Source organism: Durio zibethinus, chromosome 9 (genome assembly GCF_047325235.1).
Source record: "Durio zibethinus cultivar Kanyao isolate XHJ-2024 chromosome 9, ASM4732523v1, whole genome shotgun sequence".
NCBI classification, from domain to species: Eukaryota; Viridiplantae; Streptophyta; class Magnoliopsida; order Malvales; family Malvaceae; genus Durio; species Durio zibethinus.
In genome coordinates, this window is record NC_143170.1 from 27,108,740 (window position 1) to 27,124,828 (window position 16,089).

The 16,089-nt window shown below is 35.2% G+C and overlaps 1 protein-coding gene across 1 annotated transcript; it reads left to right on the top strand.

The window, feature by feature from the left end:
- The first annotated feature begins 1,415 nt into the window (after positions 1–1,415).
- LOC111313605 (lysine-specific demethylase REF6-like) lies at positions 1,416–15,389 on the top strand. Its single transcript, XM_022914280.2, has 7 exons — positions 1,416–2,528; positions 8,173–8,251; positions 8,571–8,638; positions 8,712–8,862; positions 9,835–10,532; positions 11,424–12,146; positions 12,804–15,389. The coding sequence occupies exons 1-7, from the start codon at positions 1,652–1,654 to the stop codon at positions 15,182–15,184; spliced, it is 4,977 nt and encodes a 1,658-aa protein (XP_022770015.2). The 5' UTR covers positions 1,416–1,651; the 3' UTR covers positions 15,185–15,389.
- Positions 15,390–16,089: the final 700 nt, after the last annotated feature.

Below are 16,089 nucleotides of genomic sequence, written 5' to 3' on the forward strand. Positions count from 1 at the left end.
GATAAGGAAATGTTATGGGATTCAAGAGTTTCAACCACACACTGGCCTGTTAAATCTTCACCAACAGTTAATCAATGAGATTCTTTTTTTTTTTTTTTTCATTTGCCACACTCAAAACAATACCCTTAATGATTTGGTGATTAGTTTCCCCTAATAAGTAAATCAGAGATCTAAAACGAAATATGATCAATTCGTGTCTCGACATATTTTGATACGATTCAATTTTTAAATTTTTTTTTTAAATCAAATTTGGAATTGAATTGAGTTGAATAATTGTAAAATAAAATAAAGATTAAATTTTAAGTAAATTCATTTTAATCATATTATATATATAATTATTTATTTAATTTTATATTTATAAATTTTTTTAGATTTTATATTTATATTAAAAAATAATATTTTATTAATTTCGAGTAAAATCATATGTAATTTTATATAATATCAAATTGAGTATTATGAATATAAAATTAAATCAAATTCGAAGATAAGTAAAAATCTATCTCGTTTCTATCCGTTGCCATCTCTATATATATAGTCTTAAATTTTTGAGATATGTTTAGTGTAAAATATTATAATAGGATAAAATAAAATAATATTATGAATAGAATTATATTAAATAATATTATTTTATTTTGTGTTTGATATATACAAAAATTAAGAGAGTATAATTTATTTATTGATCAAAATTATTCTCTCTCAAAATTTATACAAATAAAATTATTGATATAATTTTTAAAATATAATAAGACATAAATTTAATCTCATAAATTAAAAATAATAATTTACAATGATTAAATTATTTTATACTAAAAAGATAATTAAACTTTCTTATAATTTTATTTATTTTTTAATTACAAATCAAATATAATATAAAATAATTAATATTATATTATTTTTATATCTTATATACTAAATATGACTTTAAGATATAATCCCTTTCCTTTTATTTTTATTTAACGGCAAAGTTTTTGGAGTTTGGTAGTATAATTTTTTTAAATAGATTTAAATAAATTTATTTATATTTATCAAATAAAAACTCATACCTATTTTATAAGGTAAAAAAATGTACTTTTATGATCATTTAGTGTAATTTTTTAAATTTTATAAATAGAGTTAAGACATTGTTACACATATATATTTTTAATTAAATTTAAAAAAAATTTAATATATTTTAAAAAATTTATGTGTCATCTTTTTTTTTAAATCTAAAAATTTTATTTGTAATAAATAAAATAATTTTTTAAAAAATGCTTATTAATAAAAATATTAAAAGGTCACAAGCCCCTTAAAAAAATGAAAAAAAAAAAAGTGGCAAGAAGGTAAATAATAAGAAAGTGACTGTCATTTCCTCGAAACCCAGAATGAAACCCCACTACTCACATGACATGACTACTACTCTTCCCATAGTTTGCCCTGCTCTGCCTCTGCTTATGCATCTGCCTTCATAAAAATTTTCACCATTTCCTCTTTATACTATACAAAAGAAAGAAATAAAGGAAAAAAAAAAGGAAACCCATTTCTCAGATTATGAAAACAAAGAAAATGGAAGCTCAGAAGAATTTGAAAACTTTCTTCTCTGTTTTTTTTCTTTCATAAAATGAGCTTTCAATGATTACCCAAGTCTTACAAAGGAAAATATACTCCTTTTTTCATGGCTGCTTCAAACCTTTCACCGGAGCCAAGTCAAGAGGTGTTTTCGTGGCTGAAATCTCTGCCTTTAGCTCCAGAGTACAGGCCTAGTTTGGCAGAGTTCCAAGATCCAATAGCCTACATTTTCAAGATCGAAAAAGAGGCTTCCCAGTATGGAATCTGCAAAATCATACCACCAGTGCCACCTGCTCCTAAAAGAACAGCTATTGGGAACCTCAATCGCTCCCTTGTGGCTCGTGCCGCTGCTAATGCTAGCTCAGATTCGAAGCCGGCACCCACATTCACTACACGCCAACAGCAGATCGGGTTTTGCCCCAGAAAACAACGGCCCGTTCAGAAACCTGTTTGGCAGAGTGGGGAGTACTACACTTTCCAAGAATTCGAAGCAAAAGCCAAGAGTTTCGAAAGGAATTACTTGAAAAGATACAGCAAAAAGGGTTCCCTTTCAGCTTTAGAAGTCGAAACCCTTTTTTGGAAAGCAACGGTTGATAAGCCCTTTTCCGTTGAGTATGCTAACGACATGCCTGGTTCTGCTTTTGTGCCGTTGGACTCAAAGAAGAGCAGTGTGGGAGGGAGGGAAGCAGGGGAAGGGGTTACAGTGGGGGAGACACCGTGGAATATGAGGGCGGTTTCGAGGGCAAAAGGGTCATTGTTAAGGTTCATGAAAGAGGAGATTCCGGGAGTTACTTCCCCTATGGTGTACATTGCAATGTTGTTCAGTTGGTTCGCTTGGCACGTAGAGGATCATGACTTGCATAGCTTGAACTATTTGCATATGGGGGCAGCAAAGACATGGTACGGTGTTCCCAGGGATGCTGCTGTTGCTTTCGAGGAGGTGGTCAGGGTTGATGGCTATGCAGGAGAGTTCAATCCTCTCGGTGAGTTCACTGAACTATAAATTGTGTCTCCTCTGTTTCACAGTTAGCTACTGGATTACATGTGAAATGCTTTCTGTTGACTTTGCATAAGTAGTAGTTCATATGGGATAGGATTGGTGAGATTGACTGGTTTGAGCTAAAGAAGAACAAACTGCATATACTAGGTGCTCGAATTTGACTTTTTTTAATGGTGTCAATCCAGCTTTTTAAGGGATGTTAGCATTTTCGTTAGTGTGCCTACTCTGTTCGTCATGTATACTATTTTGTTTGGTTGAATTATGTTGGAAGTGGCAACAAGTTAATGTTAATGATATGAAGTTTAATCACAAGTTATCATTTACTCTTCAGTGCTCTGTTGATTTATGTGTTGGGTTTGAAGGATTTTAGATTTTGAGTTTCAAGTGACTGGAGTATTATCTTTCAGTTTCCTCCATCTTCATCTAATCAGACAACTCCATCTTCTATGTTCTTTCTAGGAGCTGTGTGTATGGAGTAGTTATTAGATTTTGTGGTTGCTTGTCTCATGTATATTTGCCATGAAATATTTTCTTAGAAAGTATTTTGGTTGAAATATTTTCTTTGCCACTTATTAAGAATTATACAAGCACCTTAGGTTTATATACAACTAACTAGTGGGTAAACTAGGAAACTAAATCTTCCTAAAACTGATCCTCTAATTGAGGGATTGTCTATCCTAATTTTCTGTCCTTAATTCTAGGGATACAAATACTTAATTCTAGAGATACAAATATAAATATGCGGATTATAATATTACAACCAGTTGTAAATAAGTGTTTTCCCACACTTCCCCTCAAGTTGGTGAATAGGTGTTTTCCATTCCAAGCTTGGAAATAGTTTCTTGAAATGTTGCAGTGTTGAGACCTTTAGTCAACACATCTGCAAGTTGACCATTGGTTGATACATATGGTGTACAAATCAACCCACTGTCTAGTTTCTCCTTTATGAAATGCCGGTGTACTTCAATGTGTTTTATTCTGTCATGTTACATAGGATTGTGTGCAATGCTTATTGCAGACTTATTATCACAGTAGAGTCTCATTGGTCCATCCCACTTGATCTTCAAGTCTTCTAAGATAATCTTTAACCATAGTAGTTCACAAATTCCTTGAGCCATTGCTCTAAACTCTGCTTTAGCACTTGATCTTGCTACCGCATTCTGTTTTTAACTCCTTCAAGTCACAAGATTACCACCTAGGAAAGTGCAGTAGCCTGAGGTGAATCTTCTATTAGTTACTGAACTTGTGTAATCCGCATCTGTATATGCCTTTAGAACCAGCCTCGAATTTCTTTTGAATAAGATACCTCTCATAGGATTGGCTTTTAAATAGTGCAATACACGGTAGATAGCCTGTAGGCACACTTCTTTAGGACTATGCTTAAATTGACTTATCACACTCACAATATATGCTATATCAAGTCTAGTATGTAAAAGATAAATGAGTCTTCCAACTAATCTCTGGTACATCTCTCTATACACAACAACATCTTCATTAGCATCTCCAAGTTTATAATTAGGATCTATAGGGGTATTTGCAGGTTTACATGCGAGCTTCCTAGTTTCCTTCAAAAGATTCATCACATATTTTTGTTGTGAGATGAAAATTCCATGCCGTGAGTGAGCTACTTGGATTTCTAGGAAGTACTTCAATATTCCTAGCTCTTTTATCTCAAATTCTCTAGCCAACCATTATTTTAGAGATTCTCTCTCTTTATCATCATCTCCGGTTACAATTATATCATCAACATACACTAGTAGAACTATGACTCTCCTTGAATCAGAGTGCTTGATAAATAATGTGTGATCCCCTTGACTCTGCTTATATCCCATTGCTAGCATCACTTTGGCAAATCTCCCAAACCAAGCCCTAGGAAACTGTTTAAGGCCATATAAAGCCTTTTTCAGCTTGCATACTTTGTTTGCTTCTAGATGACCTCCAAATCCCGGCGGAAGCTTCATATGTATTTCTTCTTTCAAATCACCATGTAGAAAAGCATTTTTTACATCAAATTGTTGAAGGTGCCAATTGTAATTTGCAGCCAATGATAACAAAATCTTACTGTATTCACCTTGGCAACTGGAGCAAAAGTTTCCTGATAATCCACTCCATAAGTTTGAGTGTAACCCTTAGCCACCAACCTGGCTTTATACCTTTCAACAGTACCATCCGCCTTGTATTTTACAGTGAAAATTCATTTACACCAAACTGGATTTTTTCCTTTAGGCAACTCTACCAGTTCCTATGTGTTATTTTTCTCTAAGGCCTCCATTTCTATTTTCATGGCTTGCCTCCATTTCTCATTGGATAATGCCTTGAATAATGTAGTTGTAATAGAAATAGTGTTTAGGCTCACAAGAAAATTTTTGTGGGATGATGAGAATTTTACGAATGAAACAAAATGAGAGTATAGGTATGGTGGATGCTTAGTACATTCTCTGGTTCTTTTCCTAATGGCAATAAGCAAATCATAATTACTAGTCATAGTTTTAGGAGATTCATGCTCATTTTGAGAGTTAGAGTCAAAGACTGTAGTTACCTCATTTCCAGAGTTAGGATCAGGTTCTTAGACTTGCACTGGTTCAAGATCTGAAACTTTCCTTCTTGAGTACACTTGTAATTCCTTCATAGAATCAAGAACAATATTATCTTTTGTCACATCTTCTGTGTTTGGAATGAGTTCAGACTCAAATTCAGTGTTTGACTTGGACTCAAAAGAAATAGGTTTAGACTCAAAAGAATTAATGGGTAAAAATGTTGAAGAGGACAAATCAAGCAAAAAGAAGTTTTTATCCTTATCTTCCATGAATAAAGTCTCTCTCTGAAGATAAGGTTGAGTAAAAGTGACATTTGCAGACACATAGAATTTTTTGGTAGGAGGATGATAACACTTATACCATTTCTGAGTTGATGAATACCCCACAAAATGCACTTAATTGCTCTAGAATCCAACTTCCCCTTATTATGACTATGAACATGAACAAATGATGTACAACCAAGTATCCTAGATGTGAGGTTGTTTGTGGTATTAAAGTTGGGATAAAATTGTGAGAGTAGTTCCATAGGAGTTTTGAATCCCAAAAACTTCGAAGGTAACCTATTTATGATATGTGTTGCAGTGAGAATAGCTTTCCCCCAGTAGAATTTGGGTACGTTTGATTGAAAAAGTAAAGCTAGGGTTGTGGCTAGTAAATGATTGTTTTTCCTATTTGCCACTTCGTTCTGCTGTGGAGTATTAACACAACATGACTCATAGATAATCCCTTCCTTTTGGAAATTGGTAGATAAACTCTGGTTGAAATAGTCTCTTGCATTATCAAACCTAAATCTCTTGATTTTTACTCCAAATTGATTTTGGATCATGTTTTGGAAGCTTAAAAACACATTATTCACATATGATTTGGATTTGCGTAAAAATATCCACGAGACCCTAGAACAATCATCTATGAAAGAAACAAACTACCTTGCACCAAAAATATTAGGAATTCTAAAGAGACCCAAAATGTCATTATGAATCAAGTAAAAAAGAGTAAAACTTCTCTTATTGCTAACTGGAAAAGACACACATCTATGCTTTGCAAGTTCACAAACATCACAATGAAAATTTTCAGCATTTTATCCTTTGAACAAAGAAGGAAACATGTTTTTCAAAGTTCCAAAAGAATGATGTCCAAGATGAAAATGATAAAGCTAGATTTTGTCTTTATTGAGAGATTTTCAGAAAGGAATGACAAAGGTAAACTATTATTGATATTACTTGTGTTGTTTGATGTGTCAAGATAGTCTAATCCATCCTTCTTCTTAGCAAGTCCAATCCTCTTCTTCGAATTTTGGTCCTAAAATTCACAATAAGAGGGATAAAAAGTCTCTGTGCAATTCATGTCTCTAGTAAGTTTTTGTATAGATATAAGATTGGTAGACAATCCAGGAACATGAAGAACATTTTTAAGAACAAACGAGGGATTAATTTGAACATCTTGTAATTCTGCCATTGTAGTAAGTAAATTATTTGCAATAACAATTTTCTTATTATTAGGACACAGGGCATATGTACTAAATTTCTGTGAGAAATGTGTCATATGGTCTGTGGCTCCCGAGTTAATGAGCCAAGAATTTTTAATAGGCTTAACTGAGATATTTAATCCATGAGAACTAGAAGCTTTACTTAAACTAGAGACCTTAACAGAGAACATATCCCAGTAGGCTTTTCAAAAGCTTTCAATAGGCTTCTTAATTTCTCAATCTCTTCTCTGTCCAACCTTCTTTGTTCCCGAGATTGCTATAGTACTTCGATGGTTTTACCAGTTGACACTTCCTCAAATTGGGTAGTAGTGGCAGATTCTGCAATCTCTGGCATGGTTATCTTTCTCAGAATTGAAACGGGTTTTTATAGTATAAGTTTAACCAAAGACGATTCTACGCAATGAAGGCCAAAGAAGGAAAAAATAAGAATGAAAGATTTAATGAGATTTGGCTATGAATGCCTGAAATAGAATTCAGCAATGAAGGCTGAAAAAATTTTCTTCCCAAGAAAAGCCTAAAGCTCTGATATTATGTGAAAAAAATGAGAAATAAAACTGTATGAAAAACTGAATGTATATTGAAAAAATGCTCATTAAGAATCATACAAGCACCTTAGGTTTATATACAACTAACTAGTGGGTAAATTAAGAAACTAAATCTTCTTAAAACTAATCCTCTAATTGAGGGACTGTCTATCCTAATTTTTTGTCCTTAATTCTAGGGATACAAATACTTAATTCTAGAGATACAAATGTAAATATACAAATTACAATATTACAATCAACTATAAATAAATGTTTTCCCACAGTGAAGAACAAAGGATATGGCACATAGTTCTTTTAGATTTATAAGTAAATTCATATCATTGTGCTTATGCATTTTGTGTATTATAACGTGGCCCTTTGTATGACTTAATACTCAAATATACCCTCAAACTTTAGTAAAAAATGGAATTAAGCCCCTGAACTTTTATTATGTGTATATAAGGCTATAATCTTATTTTTTTCTGTAAGTTAATAATAAACATTTAAAATCAATTGAAAAGTCCAATTAGAATAACTTTTAAGTTATTCTTTAAAAAAACCTAATTGGAATAACTTAAGACTAATTATGACTTGTCATGTTTACCAACAATGCTAGATAACAAATGTTAGTTGTCCGTTTTTCCGATTGGATTTTTTTTTGTTGATTTTAAAAGTTTGTGGTTATAATTACAAACAAATAAAAAATTATAGCGTTATTTACATACAATAAAAGGTTAGGTCCATAATTCCATTTTTTACTAAAGGTTGATGGTATATTTGGGTATTAAGCTCCCCTTGTGCAATGTGTTGTATCCTTTTGAAGCTGTAGCACCTGCAAAGCAATTTAGTTAAAGACTTGAGAGTGTGGCTCATGATTGAAATATTTGACTTTCTAGTGTATCAATGGTTTTTGACTGGCCATTTTGGATCAGGTCAATTTTATTCCATGGAGTTTCTATGCCTTGATTTTATTTTGCTTAACAAGAAAAGCAATTGAATCTCTCATAATTTAAGTGATGGTACTGATATTACACCTTTTCCCAAACATGCTAACTGAGCAAATTTTACTTCGTGTATTAGTTACCTTTTCTACACTTGGTGAGAAGACCACAGTGATGTCCCCTGAAGTATTTATTTGTGCTGGAGTTCCATGCTGCAGGTGATTTTACTCATCTATTATTTTGCACTCTTGAGTGTTCTTTAGCTTTGTAAAAAGTTTCTTAGGTTCTTAAATTATTACTTATGAGCTTTACAGCTTTGTTTTGCATGCATTTCACTTTTCTCTCATTCTGTAAGAAAGCGTTTCAACTCCATTTTTGTTCTTTTAATTAAATTTAGGGCCTGTCCTTTTCTCTTTATCGCAGCAAAGATAATATACTTTTATAATGAATATATTCTCTTAAAGTCTTATAACTTGATTGTCTTGGTGAGGGATGGTTATCTGTCTCTTTCTTACATAATCATTATTCTGAAATCAGGTTAGTGCAAAATGCTGGGGAGTTTGTTGTCACTTTCCCAAGAGCCTATCATTCAGGGTTCAGTCATGGTGAGACCTTTGAATTTCTATTAGTTACTATCAGAGGAGGCAGCTTATTTAAGTCATATGTATTTGTAATTAGGATTTAATTTTGGAGAGGCAGCTAATATTGCAACTCCAGAATGGTTGAGAGTGGCCAGAGATGCTGCTATTCGCAGAGCTTCAATTAATTACCCTCCAATGGTCTCTCATTTCCAGTTACTTTATGATCTTGCACTTGAGTTATGTTCAAGGTATGACTCATGGCTATGCAGCATGATTCCATCCAACACCTCTGTTCCTTAATTTCCTAGTGCATTGTGCCTTCTGTACCAAATATAGCTGAACTCTTGAGTCACTGCAATTTTTTGTTATAGTTTGCTCTTCTTACTGTAAAATATTATTGCAATCCATTTGAATTTGCATATGGAATTTAATTGATTAGTTTCCACACTGCTTGGGAAATTTCTGTTGATAGGTAAATGGCTTAGAAAAAAATTTTACATTTGCTTATCACTTGCTTTTACTTGTGATTGGAATACTTTCTTGCTTTTTCCTGTTCCTTTGTTGCTCTGACTTGGGTTTAATTGCTGGAGATGGGTTGATGTAGAACAAATAACCAGAATATACTCAAGAATTGTCTGAAATCTCAATTGTATAAACTCAGAATTCTCAATATAAAAAATGTCAATAATCAAAACCTAACCTCCAAACATAATAAAACCTATCTATATAAGCTTCATAAATCCAGGTTTTAAGTAAAGCCACCTAAGCCAAATAAAGACTCATAAAATAAACCAAACAAACAAGTCTACTAACAAATTAAATCCTTTTTTCCTAAATTTACGTCTAGAATAGACATTCTTCCAAAACTTAGAAGAATGTTCTCCATCATGGGTATCTTTTTCTTTTTGCAAGTTTTTCCTATTAATATTTAGAGGGCCATATCATCATGCCATTTTTTACTTTGAAATGTCTTATATGTGGTCAACTTTGGTACATTAGAATGTTGAAGAGTCTAAGTAACATTCTTCCCTTAGTTTAGTTTCTCATTATTACTAAGTTAATATCCAGATGATTTGAAGGACAAATATGTGTATTATTTATTGGCATGCTCAAAATGTATGCCTAAAGTTGTTTTATAGGATGCTGAACTACAATTAATTGAAGAGCAGTAACTTATATTATGCATATTTTCCTCATTTTTCTTAGGTTTCTCCTTGCAGGGTACCTATGAGCATCGGTGCTAAACCAAAGAGTTCTCGACTAAAAGACAAGAATAAAAGTGAAGGAGAAACCTTGGTTAAAAAATTGTTTGTGCAGAATCTAATACAGAACAACGACCTACTTCATATTCTTGGAAAAGGATCTTCAGTGGTACTACTCCCCAAATGTTCTTCTGACAGTTCTCTTTGTTCAGAATTACGTGTTGCATCCCAACTAAGAACAAACCCTAGGATATCTCTTGGTTTATGTAACTACAAGGAAGTGAGGGAATCATCTGAAACATTGGCTTCTGATGAGATCATGCTAGGCAGGAGTGAAGAAATCAAGGCAGTAAAAGGTTTCTATTCAGTGAAAGGAAAATTTGTTACTATTTATGAAGGTAACCGAGATTCTTCTTTTAGGGGAACTGATTATACGTGTAGACTGCCAACTCAGACCTTGAACACAAACATTGAAAGAGAGAGTGCTGTTCAAGCTGATGCACTGTCAGATCAGAGACTGTTTTCATGCGTCACATGTGGAATATTGTGCTTTGATTGTATTGCTGTTCTTCAACCCACTGAACAAGCAGCTAGATACCTCATGTCAGCTGATTGTAGCTTTTTTAATGATTGGACTGTTGGTTCTGGATTAACACACGATGGGTTCACTGCTGCTCATGGGGATGCAATCACTTCTGAGCAAAATCCTTGTACAAGTAGGTTATATAGGAAATTTTCTTTTATTAGCTGATCTTCATGTGATTTAAATGCTAGTCAAAGTGAATGTTTTCTTGGTTTCATTACTGTTTAATGTATTCCTTTTGCTTGTGGGGCTATAGCTTTTGTCTTTATGATACATGTAGTGTTTGTAAAGGTCAGTCGACTAAAATAGAAGCAGCCCTATGAATGATACGGTTAAGCGATCCTCTTCGGACACTTCGTCCAACCTAAGGATAGCTATAATGTCCTGAAGTTCTTTGTAACGTTGTAAGGTTTGCTTAACCCTTTGTGCAGTTTCATAATGTTCCTTTCCAACGATTCGAGGTTGGAGCATAGTTGACGTTGAGTCTAAAGGATCTACCGCTGGATAGATACCTTTGGCAGCTAATCCTCTTGATAGGACAGTAGTAGCATCTAAATGCGCAAATGTTGTGGCAGGGGCAGGGTCGGTCAAATCATCCGCGGGTACATAAACTGCTTGAATAGAAGTAGAATAGTCTGGAATTTGGCTGGAGGTCATTCAGTTCCTAGGAATTCATATTTCCAGAGTGTAATAGAGAGAGGATAATTTAAATAAGGTAATGGGTATTGATGCCCCGTTTAATATCAAGTCTCATGGCAATTTGCTTTTGTTTGGGCTCACATACTTGCATCTAAATAGGATGTGATGGTTGTCATGTTTGAGTTAAACTACTTATGCTGCATGATGCCTTCGATAATATGCTTGTCTATAGATCAGCATGCTTATCCGAGCTTCTGTTAGTAATATTTTATCTGAATAGTGTTCTGCTATTTCTTTTGCTGAAGATTTACTCTTTGATCCGGTTTTCCTTCAAATTCCTTTATTTGTTCTGAACCAATCATGAGCTTTTTTCCCCTTGATACAGGGAGGATAAATAGAAGTGCCCCAAATGCTTTATATGATGTCCCTGTTCAGTCTGTTGAGTACAAGTTTCAGATGGTAGATCAAACTAACCAAGTGGTGGAAGATACTAAAGAAGGGGGAGATACTTCTGCTCTTGGTCTATTAGCTTCAGCATATGGAAATTCATCTGATTCTGAAGATCATGTTGAACCAAATGCTACTGTCTTTGGTGATGAGACAAGTTCAGCAAACACTTCACCAGGAAGGAAATTTCAGTATAATGGTTCCGGTTTCTCTCCTGGCAATGCAAATCGGAGTCACACTTCCTCATTATCAAGGCTTGATTCTGAGGAGGAAGCTCCCATCCATGTTACTGATTCCTGTTCAGAACCTGGATCTAGAAGAGTTGACATCAAGTATAGGAGCCCCCAAACAGTTGACAGAGCAGTTGAGTTTGAAACTGATAATCTTGCTTCAGGAAGATCAAATAGTTTGGAGGATAAATTTAGAGATCCAATCACTGTATCACATGCTAATCCAAGTTGCTCCCCAGCCACTCATGGCACAGAGAAAATGAGGTGTAGCAAGGCCATTGCCCCAATGGAGAATGCAGATATTCCATATGCTCCTAGATCTGATGAAGATTCGTCTCGAATGCATGTCTTCTGTCTTGAGCATGCTGTAGAAGCAGAACAGCAACTTCGTCAAATAGGAGGAGTGCATGTATTTCTTCTTTGTCATCCAGGTAGATTTTGGCATACATTATACACAATTGAATATTTTGACATAAATTTACATTCCTCGTCCTCACCCTTTCCCAAAAGAAAAAAATCGGGATATACTGTTTTCTGTAAATTAATGTGCATTCCCTTATGTTTCCATTATTTTATGCAACTTTTTTGGATGACCTCTTCCTCACCCTTCCCCAAAAGAAAAAAAAAATGGGGAGATAGTATTTCTGTAAAGTAATGTGCATTCCCTTATGTTTCCGTTATCTTATGCAACTTTTTTTGGATGATACTGCATGTAAGCATGTGAATAAAAAAGTCAACTAGGGTGAAATGCCCAAGTATTTCCTGTATTTTAACCTTCCTATGCTCTACCTTTTTGTGTTGAGATTATTGATACACATGGAAGGGGAATATTGCCCTGCAGGTGAATTCAGAGAGTAAAGTTTGATCACTATTTTTATAATAAATGACAGGCACCATGCACCAGCGAACTTGTCCCTTGATATGTTTCTTCTAATTGCAACAATTTTTTCTCTGGGAAACGTCTCCAGCTACTTCTTATTATTATTTGCATGTTTTGCATCTTCTAGAAAACTAATCAGTAGTTCTACCAGATAACTGTTTTCAGTTCTTTCTCTCTAGTCGTTAACGATTATCTATAAACAATGCAGAATATCCCAAGATAGAAGCAGAAGCGAAGCTGGTGGCTGAAGAATTAGAAATTGATTATCAGTGGAATGACATCTTGTTTGGGGATGCCACCAAGGATGATGAGGAGAGGATCCATTCAGCTCTTGATAGTGAGGATGCTCTACATGGAAATGGGGACTGGGCAGTAAAGCTGGGTATTAACCTATTTTATAGTGCCAATCTCAGCCGCTCTACACTATACAGTAAACAGATGCCATACAACTGTGTTATATACAGTGCATTTGGCCGTAAATCTCCTGCGAGCTCACCCACAAAGTTGAACAGGTATGGGAGGAGGTCTAGCAAACAGAAAAAAGTAGTGGCTGGAAAATGGTGTGGTAAAGTTTGGATGTCGAATCAGGTTCATCCATTTTTGGCACAAAGGGATCCTGATGAACAAGAACAAGAAAGATGCTTCCATGCTTGGGCAACTTCCGATGAAAATCTTGAGAGAAAACGAGAAAATGTTCAGAAAGCTGAAACAACCAAGGTGGCTAAAGTGTTTAATAGAAAGAGAAAAATGAGGGCTGAGATTGCACCAAGCAAGAAAGTGACATGCATCGAGCCACAGGGTGCAGTTTCAGATGATTCATTGGATGGTAGTTCTCTTAGGCAGCAACAGAGATTTTTTAGAGGCAAGCAGCCTAGACTAATTGAGAAAGAAGAGGCAATTTCATATGATTCGCTTGAGGATGATTCTCTTCTGCTGTGTAGAAATCTCTCTAGACGAAAACAGGCAAAATTTCTTGAAAGAGAAGCTGCTGAATCAGAGGATGAAGAAGAGGATTTTAATGCTCAGCAGCATTGGAGGAATCTCAGAGGCAAGCAAGGGAAATATTTTGAAGAAGATGATGTAGTTTCAGGTGATTCACTTGATGAAAGCTCTCTTAAGCAGTATAGGAGGATTCGTAGAAGCCGGCAGACCAAATTTATGGAGGTAGAAGATGCTGTATCAGACGATGAACAAGAGGAAATTTCTCATCAGCTGCAAAGGAGGATTCCTAGAGGCAGGCAAATCAAGTCATTTGAAAGGAATGATGCTATTTCAGATTATTCACGAGCAGATAATGCCCTTAAACAGTATAGAAGAATTTCTAAAGGCAAGCATCCAAAATTTTTTGAGAGAGATTATGCAATGTCAGATGATGCATCAGATGATGATTCTCAACGTCATCTTAGGAGGATTCCTAGAGGCAAGCACATGAAGCGCATGGAAAGAGATTATGCATTTTCAGATGATTCACTAGAGGATAATCCTCAACAGCAGCATAGGAGGAGAAGCAAAGTGGCCAAATATACCGATAGAGAAGTTGTAGTTTCTTTTGGTCCATTGAAGGGTAATTCTCATCAACAGCATAGGAAGGTTCCTAGAAGTAAGCGAACCAAGTATATTGAGAGGGAAGATGCAGTTTTATCTGATTCTCCAGGTGATAGTTCTCTTCAGCAGCTTAGGAGGATTGCGAGAAGTAAGCATACCAAAATTCTTAAGAGGGAAGATGCAGTTTCAGATGATTCACTGGATGATACTTCTCCAAAGCAGCTCAGAAAGACTCCTAGAAGCAGGCAAGGGAAATTTATTGAAAGGGAGAATGCAGTTTCATATGATTCATTGGAAGAGAATTATCATCAACCAAATAGGAATCTTAGAAGCAGAAAAAAGAAAGCCCAGACACCAAGACAAATCCAACAAGAAACTCCTCAGAATGTGAAACAAGGGAAACGTCGGACAACAAAGCAAGTAGTCTCTCAGCAAATGAAACTAGAGACTCCTCGGAATCGGAACACCAAAATTGAGCAAAGTGCTAGACAGTGCAATTCATATGGTGAAGATGAGATAGAAGGTGGACCCAGCACGCGCCTTAGGAAAAGAGTCCGAAAGCCTTTGAAAGAGTCAGAAGCAAAACCAAAAGAGAAGAAGCAAGCTAGTAAGAAGAAAGTGAAGAATGCTTCAAATGTGAAAACTCTAGCTGGTCACAACACTGCAAAAGTAAAAGATGAGGAAGCAGAATATCAGTGTGACATGGAAGGCTGCACCATGAGTTTTGGCTTGAAACAAGAGCTGGTCCTGCACAAAAGAAACATTTGTCCAGTCAAAGGGTGTGGAAAGAAGTTCTTCTCACACAAATATCTGGTGCAGCATCGTCGAGTTCATATCGATGACCGACCTCTTAAATGCCCTTGGAAGGGCTGCAAGATGACATTCAAGTGGGCATGGGCTCGAACCGAACACATTAGGGTTCACACAGGTGCTCGTCCTTATGTGTGCGCTGAGGAAGGTTGTGGGCAGACATTTCGTTTTGTGTCAGATTTCAGTCGTCACAAACGGAAGACTGGTCATTCAACAAAGAAAGCTAGGGGATGATTTGAAGGACGGTAAATGTAACTTTTAACTTTTCTAATGAACCTGTTGTTCAATTGGTAGGGTAGGCTTTAGGTTCAATGAAAGGGTTAGGATTTCCCCATTATTGTCATTCAGAAAACTGTTGAATTATGTTTTGTCCTGGGGTTTCATTTATGCCCCATTCATTTACTCGCAATCAGAGCTATTGCTTGGATCTTGAACCACATTCCAGCCTTACCATGTTCACCACTAGGGTGTTCTGATGCTTGCTGATTGGACTGCATTTTGGTGGTTAATCTACCTACTTTCATACATGAAAAAGGCAAAATCTGAGACCATCCTACTTTGTCCTTAGAGTTCTTTCCATCAAATTAGCCCTGCTGGCCTGGTATTCCGGGCGGCAGTATCTTGATGTCCTTTTGTCTAAATTATACAGGTAAGCTTAATTTTGAAAAAGTATCATAACTCACTCAAAAGTCTGAAATGTTTAAAATCTTTATCTAAATTTTAGATCACCATTAACCCTTGAGCCGAGTGCCAGTGGCGGTTTTTGCCCACCATTTTCTCTCTTTGAAGTTCTCAATTGTTCCATAAGCTCGCTAATAATGTACACCTTTGGGCCTACCCTGAATTTAAACACTATTCTCTCAAGACTATTACAATCTGAGTAATAACTGTGTTACAAATTTGGATCTTTTCCTAAATTTTCTTCTATGTTGCAACTAGGGCAAACCCAAGTTATTAGGTATGATAAAGTACTGGCAGGTTTCTTAATTTTGTAGATTTTAGCATTGCTTTTCTTTTTTAACATTTGAAATTGTCAAACACTAAACCTTAATTTAGGACGTTAATATATATATATATATATTTTTTGATACACTGGCAAAAATTAAAAACCCATTTTCTATTTCTTTTCTAATTTGTTT